Genomic DNA, 17,905 nt, shown 5'->3' on the forward strand with positions numbered 1-17,905 from the left:
GGAGCGTTGGGCGGCTCTGCCGACTGGGATTGTGGGAGATGTAGTTCTCTGGAGGGGTGCTTTGCGCTGACGTCATTGGGGCGGGGCTGAGGATCAGAGAAATGGCGCCGTAGGCTGGACCCAGATGGCTGGCATTTATCGCAGACTGAGGCTCTTGACGTCTTAGTCTATTTGAGAGCGAAAACTCTGATTAACTTTGCTTCCTTGTTTGTTTATTGGGGGAGGAGAGAATGCTGAGTCTAGAACGCATTTCCCTAAACTGAATCTGAGCAGCCTCTGCCGGGTCCACAGACAGGAAAGATGTCCATGTCCAGTCCAGAAAGATCTAGAAATCTCAGGCTAGATACCCAGGTTTTCCTGAAGTCAGGAAGTAATTACTGAGCAAGACAGGCGTTGGTTGGAGATTGCAGACAACCCAGAACAAAAATCAAAATTGCAACCTCCTGGGTTTAAGTTGCACCACTCTCCTGGAGATGTCATAGTTCCCCTTTCTGAAGATACATACACATATATAAAATGTGTTGTCGTTGCCAGTGCTTTACCACCCTTTGGGGAGTTTTTTCTTTTCTTTTTTCTTTTTTTTTTTCTTTCACTTTCCAGATGGTGAGAAACGGAAACAGAAGAAAGGACACTTCGAAAAATGGAAAAGAAACAGCACCAAAGGACACTTTCCCAATGTAGTGGAGGTGGGGCTCGAACCCCGGAGGTTAATATTTATTTTTGCCACGAAGTTTATCGCTGCGGCTCGATATGTGCAGCCTTTTCCTCCTTCCTTCCTTCCTTTATTTATTTATTTATTTTTATAGAGAGAATGAAATTTCAAGAGCGGTGAAGTAAAGCTGCAAGTGTCTCTCCTTCTCTACCTCCCGCTCCCTTCTAAATTTCTCTCGGTCTCTGTCCAATAATAAATGAATAAACTTGGGAGTCAGGCAGTAGGGCAGCTGGTTAAGCGCACGTGGTGCAAAGCACAAGGACTGGGAAGGATCCCGGTTCACGCCCCCAGCTCCCCACCTGCAGGGGAGTCGCTTCACAGGCGGTGAAGCAGGTCTGCAGGTGTCTATCTTATCTTTTTTTTTTTTTTTAAGATTTTATTTATTTATGAGAAAGATAGGAAGAGAGAGAAAGAACCAGACATCACTCTGGCACATGCTGCGGGGGATTGAATAGGGACCTCATGCTTAAGAATCCAGAGCTTTATCACTGCACCACCTCCCAGACCACGGTGTCTATCTTTCTCTCCCCCTCTCTGTCTTCACCTCCTCTCTCCATTTCTGTCCTGTCCAGCAAAAACAGCAATGGCAACAACAACCACAAGGACAATAAAATAGGAAAAATATCCTCCAGGAGCAATGGATTCCTAGTGCAGGCACCGAACCCCAGCAATAACCCTGGAGGCAAAAGGAAGGAAGGAAGGAAGGAAAGAAAAGATTGATCAACAATTTGTTTGGCTTTGTATGTTAACTCTCTTTTAAGCCACCAGGTTCCAGATGCCAGCATGATGCCAACCAGACTTCCCTGGACAGACAACGCCACCAATGTGTCCTGGAGCTCTGCTTCCCCAGAGCCCTTCCCCACTAGGGCAAGAGAGAGACAGGCTGGGAGTATGAATCCACCTGTCAGCGCCCATGTTCAGCAGGGAAGCAATTACAGAAGCCAGACCTTCCACCTTCTGCAACCCACCATGACTTGGGTCCATATTCCCAGAGGGATAAAGAATAGGAAAGCTGGGGGTCCTGGGGTAGTGCAGCGGGTTAAAAGTGCAAGGACCTAAGGACCGGCGTAAGGATCCCGGTTCCAACCCCGGCTCCCCACCTGCAGGGGCGTCGCTTCACAAGTAATGAAGCAGGTCTGCAGGTGTCTATCTTTCTCTCCCCCTCTCTGTCTTCCCCTCCTCTCTCCGTTTCTCTCTGTCCTATCCAACAACAACGACAACAACAATAATAACTACAACAATAAAACAACAAGGACAACAAAAGGGAATAAATAAATAAAAATAAAATAAAATATAAAAAAAAAAAAAAGTGCAAGGACCTGCGGAAGGATCCCGGTGCTAGGGCCAGCTCCCCACCTGCAGGGGAGTCACTTCAGGGCGGTGAAGCAAGTCTGCAGGTGTCTGTCTTTCTCTCCCCCTCTGTCTTCCCCTCCTCTCTCCATTTCTCTCTGTCCTATCCAACAATGACGATATCAATAACAACAATAATAACTAAAACAATAAAACAACAAGGGCAACAAAAGTGAAAATTAATAATAATAATAACGAATAGGAAAGCTATCAGGGGAGGGGATGGGATATAGAGATCTGGTGGTGGGAATTGTGTGGAGTTGTACCACTCCTATCCTACGGTTTTGTTAATGTCTCCTTTTTTTATTTCTTTTTAAATATTTATTCTCTTTTGTTACCCTTGTTTTATTGTTGTTGTTGTTGGATAGGACAGAGAGAAATGGAGAGAGGAGGGGAAGACAGAGAGGGAGAGATAAAGATAGACACCTGCAGACCTGCTTCATTACTTGTGAAGCGACTCCCCTGCAGGTGGGCAGCCAGGGAGCTCGAACTGGGATCCTTACCCCGGTCCTTGCGCTTTGCGCCACGTGCGTTTAACCCACTGTGCAATGTGTCCTTTTTGAAAGAAAGAAAGAAAAGAAAAGAAAAACTCAAGAAACTCAGTCTTCCAACATTAGGACAAAAGTCCAGAAAAAGACCCTACTAAACTAGAGACATTTCAAGGAAAGAAGGAAAGGAGAGGGACAGAGAGTAGAGATGCCTCCATTGATGATGGAGCTTCCACCTTTCAGTGGGGACAGGATACTTGAAGCCAGGGTCCTCGCCACTAATGGTCATATGTATGCTCTAATAGGTAGGTGCACCATCATTTGGCCCCATTGTTTTTTTCGCTATAAGGGGAAAAAAACTAAAAAGGCAGAAACCTGGAGGAGTTAGATCCGGGTTGAAAATCATGTTTCTCCCATTTGCTATGTGCCATAAACGCTTAATTGTGTCTGTGTGTCAATAAAATGGAGTTACCAGTTAGTGGAAAACTTTTTTCTTTTTTTTTCTTTTTTTTTTTTTACCTGCAGGGTTATCGCTGAGGCTGGGTGCTGGCACCTCCTATTCACTGCTCCTGGAGGCCATTTATTCCATTTTAGTGGCTAAGACAGAGAGAAATGGAGAGAGGAGGGAGAGAAAGGTAGACACGTCCTGCTTCACCGCTTGTGAAGTGATCCCCTGCAGGGGAGCAGGGGCTTGAACCCAGATTCTTACACCAGTCCTTGCACTTTGCGCCATGTGCGCTTAATTTGCTGCACTACTGCCCAACCCCCTCATTTCATTTATATTCTTTCCTTGACAACTAAGATGTAACAATCTGCTCAGGTGAGTTTGCCTGAGTGTTTTGTTCTTTCCATGGTCTTGGGAAATATACACTGAAATATTTATGGATAAAAGGTTATAATGTCTGAAAACTACTCCCCAGTGATTTAGAAATTAGTGCACAGACAGCATCAGTGAGAGCCAGAACAGTAAGGCGTGTGGAGTGAAATATTAATTGGGAAATCTGAGTGAGAAAAGTTCTTTGAGAGGTTTCTGTATTATTATTCTTACAACTTTTCTGCAAGTGCCTTTATGTGTATGTGTGTGTCTTAAATTGTCTTAAATTTTTTCTGACAAAGACAAAAAAATGTGTGTGTGTGGTGTGTATGTGTGTGTGTGTGTGTGGTGTGTGTGTGGTGGGTTGTGTGTGTGTGTGTGTGGTGTATGTGTGGTGGGTGTGTGTGAGTGTGTGTGTGGTGGGGGTGTAGAGACCTGCAGCACTGCTCCACCTCTTATGAGGCTTCCCCAAGCAGGTGGGGATCAGAGGCTTGAACAGTGTGTCATTTTTAATAGAAAAAGAAGAGGAGGGGGAGTCGGGCTGTAGCGCAGCGGGTTAAGCGCACGTGGCGCAAAGCACAGGACCGGCATAAGGATCCCGGTTTGAACCCCGGCTCCCCACCTGCCGGGGAGTCGCTTCACAGGCGGTGAAGCAGGTCTGCAGGTATCTATCTTTCTCTCCCCCTCTCTGTCTTCCCCTCCTCTCTCCATTTCTCTCTGTCCTATCCAACAACGACAACAACAATAATAACTACAACAATAAAACAACAAGGGCAACAAAAGGGAATAAATAAATAAAATAAATATTAAAAAAAAGAAGAGGAGGAGCTAGGTAGCATAATGGCTATGCCAAGAGACTCTCATGCCTGAGGCTCTAAAATCTCGGGTTCAATCTCCCCTCACCACCATAAGCCAGAGCTGAGCAGTGCTCTGACAAGAAAAAAAGAGGGAGAGAGAGGTGGTGGGCCCGGAGTTTTAGGTCCCGTTCCCGCAGAGAGGAGGCCAGAGTCACATGCAAAAACAAGAGCCTTTATCGAAATAAGCTTAAGCCTGGGCTACAAGCACATTACCAATAGTGGCTTGTGAGCCCCGAAGAGATGCAGACAGATTTTTTTTTTTTTTTTTTTAACCAGAGCACTGCTCAGCTCTGGCTTATGGTGGTGCAGGGGATTGAACCTGGGACTTTAGAGCCTCAGGTGTGAAAGTCTCTTTGCATAACCATTATGCTATCTACCCTCCACCCAACAGATTCTTTTTATCCACATCAGGAGGGGGAGATGGGGGGGGGTCCACTTAAAGTTCAGACCTGTTTGTCAGGGAATTTTTTTTACCACAGTCCCTGGCAGTTTTTGTCAGTTAAGCAAATTTTGGGTTTCGGGGCTATTATGACCTCCATTTACAGAACAACTGCTGATAGGTAGAAGCGTTGAAACTAGTTTTTCAAGGGTAAAGTGCAGCTGCATTGCAGCAGTTGAATTATGAGGTTTTTCTTGGCTGCCTTAGCCAATATGGAATAACAGTGGCCCTCACGGGGGGGGGGCAGTGGTGCACCTGGTTAACGCACATAGTGCGAGGACCCGTCCCCAGCTCCCCACCTGCAGCAGGGTGGAGAGGGAAGCTTCACAAGTGGTGAAGCGGGTCTGCAGGTGTCTGTCTTTCTCTCTCCTCTCTATCTCCCCCTCCCCTCTCCATTTCTCTATGTTCTATCCAATAAAATGGAAAAATTGGCCACTAGGAGCAGTGGATTTGTCATGAACAGAACAGCACAGAACTCCAGCAATAACCCTGGAGGCAAGGAGAAAGAGAGAGGAGAGACAGAGACAGAGATGGAGAGACAGACAGAGAGAGAGAGAGAGAGAGAGAGAGAGAGGGAAAGCAGTGGCCCGGGAGGTGGCAAAATAGATAAAACATTGGACTCGCCATCTCCATCAGGAACAACATAGTGGACCCTCCTGTGGCCTCTACAGGACCTTGCTCTCAATGTGGGTCAACACTGGTCGGGTCTACCCCATACTCTGCCACTCGAGGAAGACGGGTCCTGCAATGGGTATAGCCTAGAATGTTCCTAGCCGTGACCACAGAATGCGAGCTCAGACCTACAGGGATGCAGAGGTTACACAGGCTCCTGTGCTGAATATGGACCCCAGATCAAATGGATGGGGTTTAAAGCTCAATATTTATATATTTTCCCCATATTTGGGAGCTACTCTCTTCCCCGATTCAACTTTCTAGTCCTATTCCCAACTCTAACACCATCTCCCCAGATAATACTTTTAGTCCACCTGCATGTTAGCTGTCTGGCTCAGGCAAAAACTAGTAAAGTCATGGGCCCCTCGGAATATACCTAACATAGGTCTACTAGCCTTTTCCAAAATGGAGACCCCCAAATCTCATCTGCTATATTCTGACCTTTAGATTCCTGATTATTAAGCAATTTGTTCTGTTTTATATCTTTAAAAAATTTTTTTTGATATATTTTTTTCCCTCCAGGGTTATTGCTGGGCTCGGTGCCTGCACCATGAATCCACCGCTCCTGGAGGCCATTTTCTCCCCCCTTTGTTGCCCTTGTTGTTGCAGCCTCACTGTGTCATCACCGTTGCCACTGTTGACGTTGTTCGTTGTTGGATAGGACAGAGAGAAATGGAGAGGAGGGAAAGACAGAGAGGGGGAGAGAAAGACAGACACCTGCAGACCTGCTTCACCGCCTGTGAAGCGACTCCCCTGCAGGTGGGGAGCCGGGGGCTCAAACCGGGATCCCCACGCTGGTCCTTGCACTTTGCGCCACATGCACTTAACCCACTGTGCTACCGTCCGACCCCCTTTTTTAAAATATTTATTTTCCTTTTTGTTGCCCTTGTTTTTTATTGTTGTTGTAGTTATTATTGTTGTTGTTAGATAGGACAGTGAAAAGTAGAGAGAGGAGGGGAAAACAGAGAATGGGAGAGAAAGAGACACTTGCAGACCTGCTTCACTGCCTGTGAAGTGACTCCCCCGAGAGTCGCTCCCCCTGCAGGTGGGGAGCCGGGGGATCTAACTGGGATCCTTATGCCGATCCTTGTACTTTGCGCCATGGGCACTTAACCTGCTGCGCTACCGCCCGACTCCCTTTTTTTTTTTTTTTCCCAGAGCATTGCTCAGTTGTGGCTTATGGCGGTATGGGGGATTGAACCTGGGACTTGAGAGCCTCAGGCATGAAAGTCTCTTTGCATAACCATTATGCTATACCCCCACCCTCTGCTTTATATCTTAATGCTTTTTCAGTCACCAAGTTGCAGATGCTACCATGACACCAACCTGACTTCCTGGGCAGATGACCTCACCAGTGTACCATGGAACCCCACCTCTCCAAACCGCTGTTCGATTAGGGAAAGATAGAAATAGGCTTGAAGTGTGGATCCACCTACCAAGGCCCATGTCCAGCAGAGAAGCAATTACAGAAGCCAGATCTCCTCACTTTCTGCACCCCATAGTGATCCTGGGTCCATGCTCCCAAAGAGATAACAAACAGGAAAGCTTTCAAGGGAGGGGATGGGATACAGAACTCTGGTGGTGGGGATTGTGTGGAATTGTTCCACTCTTATGCTATGGTCTTGTTGATCAATATTAAATCAATAATAATAATAATAATAATAATAATAAAACATTGGACCTTCTAGCATGAAGTCCCTAGTTGATTCCCAGCATTTTTGGGCAGTAAGCCAGCTTCCCCCTGCTTAACTCTGCAGTCTATTTACATAACCACTAGAACTGCCCTGCCTGCATTGGTTTAATCCCCAAGGTTCATACTCTTTTTGCTCCGCCCCCTCTCCTAGACACACCCTGATTTCCACCAGTCTCTTTTCGCTCCACCCTCTGTACGTCACATCCTGTTTCCACCCTACTTGGCGAGTATATATACAGCTGCTCTTCTGTTTTAACACACTTGGAGATGCTGTCCTGATCCTCTCCCACCGAGCTTGGGAAGAAGCACCCTCAGGCTATCCCAGCACAGCATCACAAATGCCAGAGAGAGATCATGTACCCTCCCTCCATTTCTCATGGATAGATAAATAGTTAAAATGTATTTTATTAGTTTATTATTTATTGGATAGACAGAGAGAAGGAAGGGGGAGGCAGAGGAAAAAGAGAGATTGAGAGACCTGCAGCACTGTTCACTGCTTATGCAGCTTCTGCCCACAGATGAAGAGTGCCGGCTTGAATCTGGGTCCTTGTGCATGGTGACGTGTGTGTCCAGTCAGGTGTACTACCACCTGGACCCCACAAACAAATCTTGGAGGGGGGGCAGAGAGGGGTGGTGAAATAGCTCACTGGATGGCAGAGATCACTGCTTTGCCATGTGTGTGACCGAGGTTTAGAGGCCAACCGCCACCACACTGAAGGAAGCTTTGGTCTCTTTCACTCTGCTTCTATAAATAAATACATGATTATTCAGAATTGTCAAAACTTGGAAGCAGCTGAGAAAGTTGGCCTTTAGTTGGTCAACAAGAGAAAATGTGGTCCATTCTGACGAGAGAAAAGTATGGAAAGGCTAAGCTAAAATCACAGTGCTCAGGAGTCAGGCGGTAACGCGGGTGGCGCAAAGCACAAGGACTGGCATAAGGATCTCGGTTCAAGACCCGGCTCCCCACCTGCAGGGGAGTCACTTCACAGGCATTGAAGCAGGTCTGCAGGTGTCTTTCTCTCCCTACTCTGTCCTATGCAATGACAACAACATAATAACTACAACAATAAAACAAGGGCAACAAAAAGGGAAAATGAATATTAAAAAAAATAATAGTGCTCACTTGGGGTATTTAATTTTTTAAATATTTATTTCCTTTTTGTTGCCCTTGTTTTTATTGTTGTTGTAGCTATTGCTGTTGATGTCATCATTGTTGGATAGGACAGAGAGAAATGGAGAGAGGAGGGGAAGACAGAGAGGAGGAGAGAAAGACACCTGCAGACCTGCTTCACCACCTGTGAAGTGACTCCCCTGCAGGTGGGGAGCAAGGGGCTTGAACTGGGATTCTTATGCTGGTCCTGCTTTGTGCCACGTGCGTTTAATCTGCTGCGCTATCACCTGACTCCCTTGGGGTCTTTTAAATTTAAGTCAGGGAGTGAAAACTCTGGTATCAGGGCAAATTTTGCCCCATTGGGGACTTTGTTTAAATAGGCCCTGAGTGGGGAGAGTAGATAACATAATGGTTTTGCAAGAAGGCCCTCATGCCTGAGGCTCCAAAGTTCATTCCCTGCACCATCATAAGCCAGAGCTGAGCAGGGCTCTGGTTAAAAAAAAAAAAAAAAAAAAATTCTACTGTTGAGTGGTGGTCTAGCTGGTTGAGCACACATTACAATGGGTTCAGGCCCCCAGTCTCCACCTGCAGGGGAGAAATTTCAAGAGTGGCGAAGTAGTGCTGCAGGTGTCACTGTGTCTCTCCTTTATCTCCCAACCCTGACTGGTCCCTCTGAGTGACCGGGCGAGATCATAGCAGTGAGGCTTTTCAGTGTTCCAGGCCTCCCCAGACGCACCTCAGCTTGAGGCGAACTGTAACACACGCACTCAACCAGGCGCTCCACCACCTGGCCCTGAAAGACTTTTGCATAGCCATTATGCTATGTCCCCAGGCCATTTTTTAAAAAATTAATTTATTCATGAGGAGATAGGAGAAAAAAAAAGACATAACTCTGGTACACTTGCTGCTGGGGACCTCATGGTTGGGAATTTAATGTTTTATTCACTGCACCACCTCCCAGACCAGCATCCCTTTTTGTTGGTATGTTTCATATTGGTTTGCTCCCCTTCCCCCTGACCTCTGAGAGAATTGGTTTGGCCCTTGCTAGTTTCGCACCCCGCTTTCTCCCCGCCCCCTATGCTAAGGACATCCAGAGTCCCAGCAGCAGCCGCGGAGGGAGAATGATGGGGAAGCACATGGTGTGGTGATTTGCCTGCTCATGAATAAAGATTACATTGCAGCTTCTCAGCCCAGCCGTGTGTCCTCGAGTCTCTGTCTCTGTTCACCACCGCGAAGCTAGCCCGGCCTGCTGGAGCCCCCGAACTTTAATGACAAATGGCGCCCACGTGGACCTGACCTGCGCATCTCTCGGATAAGTGAAGACAATTTGGCTACCTATGCACTATGGCCTTCTCTTCTGCTTGTGAAGAGATCTCCAAAGGCCTCTGCCCTTTCTTCACGAGACTGTTTCGCTCTTTCTGGAACATTTATCTCTGGACCACTCTGTGGTTTCCGCCCAACACCAGCCCCCAAGAGCCCAACACCAGCCCGCATGAGCCGGCTTTCTGCCGCGTGGTGCGGGGCATTGGGCGAGGGCTCCCTCCATGCTGCTCGGCCACCGGGAACAGGGCAGCAGACATGGCAGGGCCATGGGGCAGGGCCGCGGAAGCCTGTCATGGCCACCACCCCGGGGCACCTCGGCCCGCGCCTTCTGCACGGCTGGCCCGCCCGCCCTCGTGCTATGAAGTCTGGAAAGATCCCGGACCACCCAGAGACCGCAGGCTCCCTGCCGAAACTGGGCACCCTGGCCGAGATCCTCAGCTCGGGTCTGAAGGCAGATGAGCTAGAATACGCAGACATTCGTGCAGAGATTGCAACCTACAATTCCTAGAAGTGGAGCTGCGCAGGGGGCCCCACCTCCAGATGGTGACCCCCCCAACAACAACTAAGACAGTACAGATCTAAATTCGTGTTTAAAATGACATGTCTTCGTAACAAAGGTTTTTCTCCTTGTGTATTAATGACCATGTTTATGTGTGTGTTTAATGTTTGGTAAACAGTAACTTTAAGGTTAAAAATGTAACTTTAAGGCTAAATTCCTACTAGGCAAAGTTAAATGAAAAAGGTTTTCAACGTAATTCTCATAAAGATAAAATTAACTTACATTTTAAGTCTGAGGTAAAAATTAGTTAAAAGGGAGTCGGGCTGTAGCGCAGCAGGTTAAGTGCAGGTGGCGCAAAGCACAAGGACCAGCATAAGGATCCCGGTTTGAACCCTGGCTCCCCACCTGCAGGGGAGTCGCTTCACAGGCGGTGAAGCAGGTCTGCAGGTGTCTATCTTTCTCTCCCCCTCTCTGTCTTCCCCTCCTCTCTCCATTTCTCTCTGTCCTATCCAACAACAGCAACAATAATAACTACAACAATAAAACAACAAGGGCAACAAAAGGGAATAAATAAATAAAATAAATATTTTAAAAAATTAGTTAAAAATCAATGTATTTTAACTAAGTTGGTCAAAAAAAAACCCCTGCGCACTTAGGGTGCGTCTCCATCTTGAATGGGTGTAACAAAAGGTTAAAAAGACGTTGCTGATACGTAAAACTCTCAAATTCCTTCTCAATTAGAAACGTTAGATTGTGATATAGTTATGCTAATAATTCTCATGCCTGAGGCTTTTTTCTTTCTATGGTTCATGTTTGCCTTTCCACATTTTATTGTTTGAACTTTAAATAGCCTTAGAATCGTGCTGGAAGGGACTTCCAATTGTAATAGAGTTATCAATTGTGGTAAACTTCTAACCTGCTACAAGTTTTGTTTCATAAGTAAGTGAATTGCAGCTGTTGAGTTCTCTACAGAAAAGCAGAATTCTGATGGCTGACATTCCCCATTGAGACAGACGTACAATTCTTCGGTGGACATCTGCTTTGGCCTCACATTTCTATCGGACTCACTGGTACACCTCTGGGACACTTTGCACAAAACTAGCAGCTTCCCCTTATGCTGCTGGGTTTCTCAAAGACTGACTGCAGCCATGCCTTGGGACTCTAGGCCTCACCCTCCCCCCATGCTAGAAAATGTCCATCGAGGCAAGTACGCCCCCCAGAGGCAGGAAATGTTTTTTTTAAGCTGATAAAGTTTTGCCCAGAGGCAAAAAATGGCCCCCTCAGGCCTTCCCTTGGCAGCACACTGGTTCTTGTTACTCCCTTACATGTTTCTCCATGTTTGTGCCAGTTTCTTTTTTGAAAATGCCTGTACGATATAGGTTTCTGTTCACCCCACCCCCCTGATACTGTGGTCATTTAGTTAAAAAGAAAAGAGGGAATTGTTGTTATGTTTCATATTGGTTTGCTCCCCTTCCCCCCAACCTCTGAAAGAATTGGTTTGGCCCTTGCTAGTTTTGCACCCCGCTTTCTCCCCGCCCCCTATGCTAAGGACATCCGGAGTCCCCCGCGGCTGCTGCTGAAGGAGAATGATGGGGAAGCACATGGTGTGGTGATTTGCCCGCTCTTGAATAAAGATTAAACTGCAGCTTCTCAGCCCAGCCGTGTGTCCCCGAGTCTCTGTTCACCACCTTGAAGCTAGCCCTGCCTGCTGGCACCCCGAACTTTAACACCTTATTTATTTTTTAATATTTATTTATTCTTTTGTTGCCCTTGTTGCTTTATTGTTGTAGTTATTACTGTTGTTGGATAGGACAGAGAGAAATGGAGAGGAGGGGAAGACATAAAGATAGATACCGGCAAACCTGCTTCACTGCCTGTGAAGCGGCTCCCCTGCAAGTGGGGAGCCAGGGGGCTCAAACCGGGATCCTTAGGCCGGTCCTTGTGCTTTGCGCCACATGCGCTTAACCTGCTGTGCTACTGCCCGACTCCCTTTTTATTTTTTAAAGATGTATTTATGAGAAAGAGAGGAAGAGAACTAGAGTATCACTCTGGCACATTCAGTGGTGAGGACTGAACTCTGGACCTTATGCTTGAGAGTCCATCTTTTTTTTTTTTTTTTTGAGATCTAATTTCATGAGGGCTGGTGGAATAGCCTGCTTGGACAGTGCACTGCTTTGCCACACGCACAGCCCAGGTTGGGGCCTGACCCGAGTTAACTCACCCATCTAGAGCATACAATTCCGTGACTTTGGGTATGTCACGGGGTGGTGCAGCTATCACTACGGTCTAGACCCTGTTGTTACCAGGGGGCCCCCTCTGGGCAGGGCCTTCTCGAGGGCCCCTTCACTCCTACTTCTCACAGCTCTCAATTTTATCTTGTGAAATTGGGTCTCACACATGTATAATCTCATCACTCCAGGACCAACTCCCCTCCCCACCTCCTTTCCATTCAAGTTAGGAAAAATAAGTGTTTTTAAAAGTTTATTTTTCTTTTTTGTAGCTTTTAAAAATTTTATTTTCCCCTTTTTATTGTTATAGTTATTACTGTTGTTGTCATCGATGTCATAGTTGTTAGATAGGACATAGAGAAATGGTGAGGGGGAAGACAGAGAGGGGGAGAGTAAGACACCTACAAACCTACTTCACTGCTTGTGAAGCAACTACGCTGCAGGTGGGGAGCTGGGGGTTCGAAGTGGGATCCCTATAATGGTCCTCGAGTTTCACGCCATATGCGCTTAATCCGCTGTGCTACAGCCAGACACCCCCCCTTTTTTTTAAAATCTTTTCCTTTTTTAAAAAAATATTTATTTTTATTTATTCCCTTTTGTTGCCCTTTTTTTTTTTTATTGTTGTAATTATTATTGTTGTTGTTGGATAGGACAGAGAGAAATGGAGAGAGCAGGGGAAGACAGAGAGGAGGAGAAAGACAGACACCTGCAGACCTGCTTCACCGCCTGTGAAGCGACTCCCCTGCAGGTGGGGAGCCGGGGCTCGAACCGGGATCCTTACGCCGGTCCTTGTGCTTTGCGCCACGTGCGCTTAACCAGCTGCGCTACAGCCTGACTCCAACCCCCCCCCTTTTTGTTACCAAAGTACTGGTCTGTTCTGACTTGTGGCAGTGTAGGGATTGAACTTGGGACCTTAGGCAAAGGTCTGTATAACCACAATGCTATTACCCCAACCCAGCACAGTGGTTTATACATTAGACTTTCATGTCTCAGGCACCAGGGCTCCTAAGTTCAGTCCCCAGCACCACAGTTGAGCAATACTATGGTAAGTTAAATATTAAAGCCAGGAGGAGTCGGGCAGTAATGCAGCAGGTTAAGCGCAGGTGACACAAAGCCCAAGGACCGGCGTGAGGATCCCGGTTCGAGCCCCAGGCTCCCCACCTACAGGGAGTCACTTCACAGGCGGTAAAGCAGGTCTGCAGGTGTCTTTCTCTCCCCGTCTTCCCCTCCTCTCTCCATTTCTCTCTGTCCTATCTAACAATGATGACAGCAATAACAATTACAACAATAAAAAAACAAGGGCAACAAAAGGGAGAGAATAAAAAAAAACCATAAAAACATTTCTAAAAACTAAACAGGTCCCCCCACCCCCCTAAAAAATACACACAAAACCCCAAAAATGTGATCTAGAAGGTGGCACAGTGGATAAAGGGTAAGGACAATGACTCTCAGGTTGAGGCCCATAGCTGGATATTCGGTGCTGCACATGCCTGAGTAATGGATCTGGTCTTCTTTCCCTCTAGTTAAAAAAAAAAAAAGATCCTTTTTAGAAAGAGGCAGAGAGGTAGCCAGAGAGCCCACAGCACTGAAGCTTTCTTCAAGTGCCGCAGCCGCCAGGGTCAGACCCTGGTCATGAACACGGCCGAGCAGTGCACTATCCAAGTAAGCTTTCCACCAGCTCAGTGGTTTTGTTTTTCCTCACTGCTCCTAGACCTTTTTTTAGCCTGCCTCTTTTAAACACAAGTGAATAGGGGGGAAGCTTTGAGTGGTGAAGCAGTGTTGTAGGTGTCTGCCGCTCTCCCTCTTCACTTCTGGCTGTCTCTATCCAATAAAGAAGGAAATGAGTGGTAGGAGGCAAAATTTATGTAATGCCAAGCTGATGAAAAGCAGCTCAGGAGGTAGGGAGGACACTGTCACCGTAACATACAGTCACTGGGGGGTGGGGGGCGGGGTGCAGGTGGTGGCACACATGGTTAAGTGCACGTTACAGTGCACAAGGACCTGGTTGGTTCAAGCCCCTGGCCCCCACCTGCACGAGGAAAGCTTTGCGAGTGGTGAAGCAGTGCTGCAGGTGTCTTTCTCCCTCTCTATCTTCCCCTTCCTTTCTCGATTTCTGGCTATCTCTAGTCAATAAATAATTAAAGATAAGAAAAATTTTTAAAAGGTTATTACATATAGGCAGCCCGCTCTCCCTGGCCCTGACGCCCAGCACTGTCTGAGAGGCTGGGTATGAGCCAGAGGGGTTGGGCAGTGGCACCTACAGTTGACCACACGTGTTATAATGCGTAAGGACCAAGATTCAAGGCCCCACTCCTCACCCTCTAGGGGAATCTTCACAAGCAGCAAAACAGGTGTTTCTTTCTCCCTCTCTCCCTTCTCCTCCCCTAAATTTCTCTGGCTTATGGGATGAAAAACAGAACAAAACAAAAACACTAGTGATTCATAGTGCTGGTACCAAGCTCCACTGATAAGCCTTGTGGTTACAAAAAACCAAACCAAAACAGTGTGTCACATCTGAGAGTCCCTTGGATGGGGACATTCTTCAGAAGACTTGGCTTTCGTTTTGAGAGCTGATTAAAGCTGGCCGCCTCCCTTCCCAGCTCTCCACAATGAAGGTACAAGTTTTATTCCTTCTTACACACAAACAGAAACGGCAACACCTTTGAATAGAAGACAGTCCTATGTATTACAGTAAAAAAATAAAATAAAATAATCGAACACCGTGTACTTCTCTGCAGTTTGACTTTCAGGAGAAAGTGACCTTTTTAAATTTAAGTGACCTCTTGTGGGCAGTGAACCAGTGATCGCTCAACACTGTTCACTGGATAAAAAAGTGGGAACTCCTTTGTTCCTCAGCTGTCCGGCCTGCTATTTTCGACTGCATTTGTTTGTGTAATTCTGGCAACCCAGAATATATCAGACACTGTTGGGAATCTCTTTTTGTCTCAGGATATGGAATCAGCCACCGTACAGAGTCCAGGCTCCTTTTGGTGGAGACTGTCAATCGGAAGAGCTGGGGGCCTTTGTTTCCTGAAGCGGGAGGCTTCACTTCTCTTTGGCCCAACAGATCTTGCCATTTTCTCCAAGCTGTACTGTTCCACTGGCCACCAGCTCGAGGGCTGTGGGAAATATTTTATGCTCTGCTAACTTCACTCTTTCAGACAGTGTTGCAACAGTGTCAGCCCTCTGCACAGGAACAGCTTCTTGTAAAATGATTTGTCCAGCATCTACGTCTTCCTGGAAAAGGAAGCAAAAAAGTGGACTTCAGCTCCCAGCTAGTGCAGGCGGCACCTGAGCGCTGACGCTGTTTGGGTGGGGAGAGGCATACTCACGGCTACAAAGTGCACGGTGCACCCGGTGACTGTGACTCCGGCAGCCAGGGCCTGCTCATGCGCGTTTGAGCCCTTAAACGCAGGCAGCAAGGATGGGTGGATATTGAGCATCCTCCCTGAATTCAACAAGACCGGAGCCGTCAGAATCAAAAGCAAACAAACACCACAGGAGATATCAAAGGAAACACGCGGGGGTCTCTGGATTGCATTTCTGGTACAGAGGTGAAGGGAAACCAAGGCTGCCAGCATGGGAGGTTCTGGAAGCCGCGAGTACCTGGGCGCACAGCTGGACACACCGAGCCACCTGCAACTACACGTGTGCTCTAGTTCTGTTGTGATTTCTCTTTCTTTTTTTCTTTCACTCTTTTCTTTCTTTCGATTTTACTTATTCACGAATGAGAAAGATAGGAGGAGAGAAAGAACCGGACATCACTCTGGTACATGTGCTGCCAGGGACTGAACTCGGGACCTCATGCTTGAGAGTCCAGTGCCTTAGCCACTGCGCCACCTCCTGGACCACTGTTACTGTTAATGAGAGCACGAGCACGGGAGCGGCACTCTGCACAGGTGATACTGGGGATAGGACCTGGGACGCCATGCGTGGGGCTGACGCTCTACCCATTGTGCTAACTCCTTATATTCTCTTATTCTCCCCAGGGTCAGTATCACCAGGACTCTGTGCCTACGTGACCAATCCACCACTCCCAGTGGCCCCCCCCTTTTCTTTCTTCCTTTCTTTCTTTCTTATATTTTATAGGACAGAGAGAAATTCAGAGGGTAAAAGGAGGCAGAGGGAGTGACACTTGCAGCCTTGCTTTACTGCCTGTGGGCGTCAGGGTCTTGAACCCGGGTCACTGCACACAGTGACATCTGTGCACAACCCGTATGCCACTGCTTGCTCCCATTAACTCTAGTCTCTCAATAAAGCACAAACTCTTGAGAGTATGCACTTCTCAAGCACTATTGCACAGTGGCCTGGTGAGCAGCGCAAGTGGGCAGAGTGCTAAACTGACAAGAGAGAGGTTCCAAGTTCAATCCCTGACACTGCATGACAGAATAATGCTCTGGTTCTCTCTCTCTTTTTTCCTCCTTACTTAACAAGGAAGTTAAAATCAAAAACAAAAAAACAAGGGTTGAAGAATAGCAAACCTGGGTAGTGGGCTGCGTTGCTATGTGCAAATACTTATCCTCTGGGACCAGGTGGTGGCTCACCTGGTTAAGTGCACACACTACAGTGCACAAGGACCCAGGTTCAAGCCCCTGGTCCCCATCTGCAGGAAGAAAGCTTTACAAGTGGTGAAACAGGGCTACATGTGGCTCTCTCCTACTCTACCTCCCCTGTCCCCTCAATTTCTATCTATATCCAATAATAAATAAAATTAAAAAAATACTCATTCCTAAAATGAAATATCACTTTTGTAGTAATGTGAAACAAACCCACTGTACATTAGAAAAAGTGATGGTAGATCTGAAAATACCAGTAAAAGAAAATAAAATCAGGTACAAGTGGGAGTTGGGCGGCAGCACAGCGGGCTAAGCACACATGGTGTGAAGCGCAAGGACCCGCATAAAGATCCTGGTTTGAGCCCCCGGCTCCCCACCTGCAGGGGGAGTTCACTTCATACGTGGTGAAGCAGGTCTGCAGGTGTCTATCTTTCTCTCCCCCTCTCTGTCTTCCCTTCCTGTCTCCATTTCTCTCTGTCCTATCCAACAATGACAACAACAATAACTACAACAATAAAACAATAAGGGCAAATAAATATTAAAAAAAAATTAGGTAAAGGTAAGTGCTGAGGTAAAGGAAACTAAGTAGGAACCTGTGTTAAGTCATAGTAAGAGCCCAGGTGGCGGCACACCTGTTTGAGCACATGTTACAATGTGCAAAGACCCAGGTCGACTCTTTGGTTCCCACCTAGAGAAGAAAAACTTCAGAAGCAGTGAAGCGGGGATCGGGTGGTAGCGCAGCAAGTTAAGCGCACATGGTGCAAAGCACAAGGATCCCGGTTTGAGCCCCAGCTCCCCACCTGTAGGGGAGTCTCTTCACAGGTGGTGAAGCAGGTCTGCAGGTGTCTGTCTTTCTCTCCTGCTCTCTGTCTTCCCCTCCTCTCTCCATTTCTCTCTGTCCTATCCAACAATGACGACATCAATAGCTATAACACTAATAACCACAACAACGATATAAGAATAACCAGGGCAATAAAAGGGAAAAAATAGCCTCCAGGAGCAGTGGATTCGTGGCACCGAGCCCCGGCAAAAACCCTGGAGGCAAAAAAAAAAAAAAAAGCAGTGAAGCAGGTGCCTCTTCCTCTCTAGTGCCTCCTTCTTGCCCGAATTTTGTCTCTAGCCAAAGTCTCTCTCTCTCTCTCTCTCACACACACACATACACA

At 47.1% G+C, this 17,905-nt stretch overlaps 1 protein-coding gene across 4 annotated transcripts in view; it reads right to left on the bottom strand.

Annotated features, from left to right (window-relative positions):
• Positions 1 to 14,625: 14,625 nt before the first annotated feature.
• Positions 14,626 to 17,905, bottom strand: part of GART (phosphoribosylglycinamide formyltransferase, phosphoribosylglycinamide synthetase, phosphoribosylaminoimidazole synthetase) — a 35,722-nt gene continuing 32,442 nt past the window's right edge. For all 4 annotated transcript variants that reach the window (XM_060198644.1, XM_007519713.3, XM_060198645.1 and 1 more), the window contains 2 exons: positions 15,519 to 15,634; positions 14,626 to 15,423 (listed from right to left, as the gene is read on the bottom strand). In XM_060198644.1, the coding sequence (XP_060054627.1) occupies positions 15,232 to 15,423; positions 15,519 to 15,634 (308 nt within the window). In that variant the 3' untranslated portion in view covers positions 14,626 to 15,231. The remainder of the gene's footprint in view (positions 15,424 to 15,518; positions 15,635 to 17,905) is intronic.

Source organism: Erinaceus europaeus, chromosome 9, assembly GCF_950295315.1.
Source record: "Erinaceus europaeus chromosome 9, mEriEur2.1, whole genome shotgun sequence".
In the NCBI taxonomy this organism is placed as follows: domain Eukaryota; kingdom Metazoa; phylum Chordata; class Mammalia; order Eulipotyphla; family Erinaceidae; genus Erinaceus; species Erinaceus europaeus.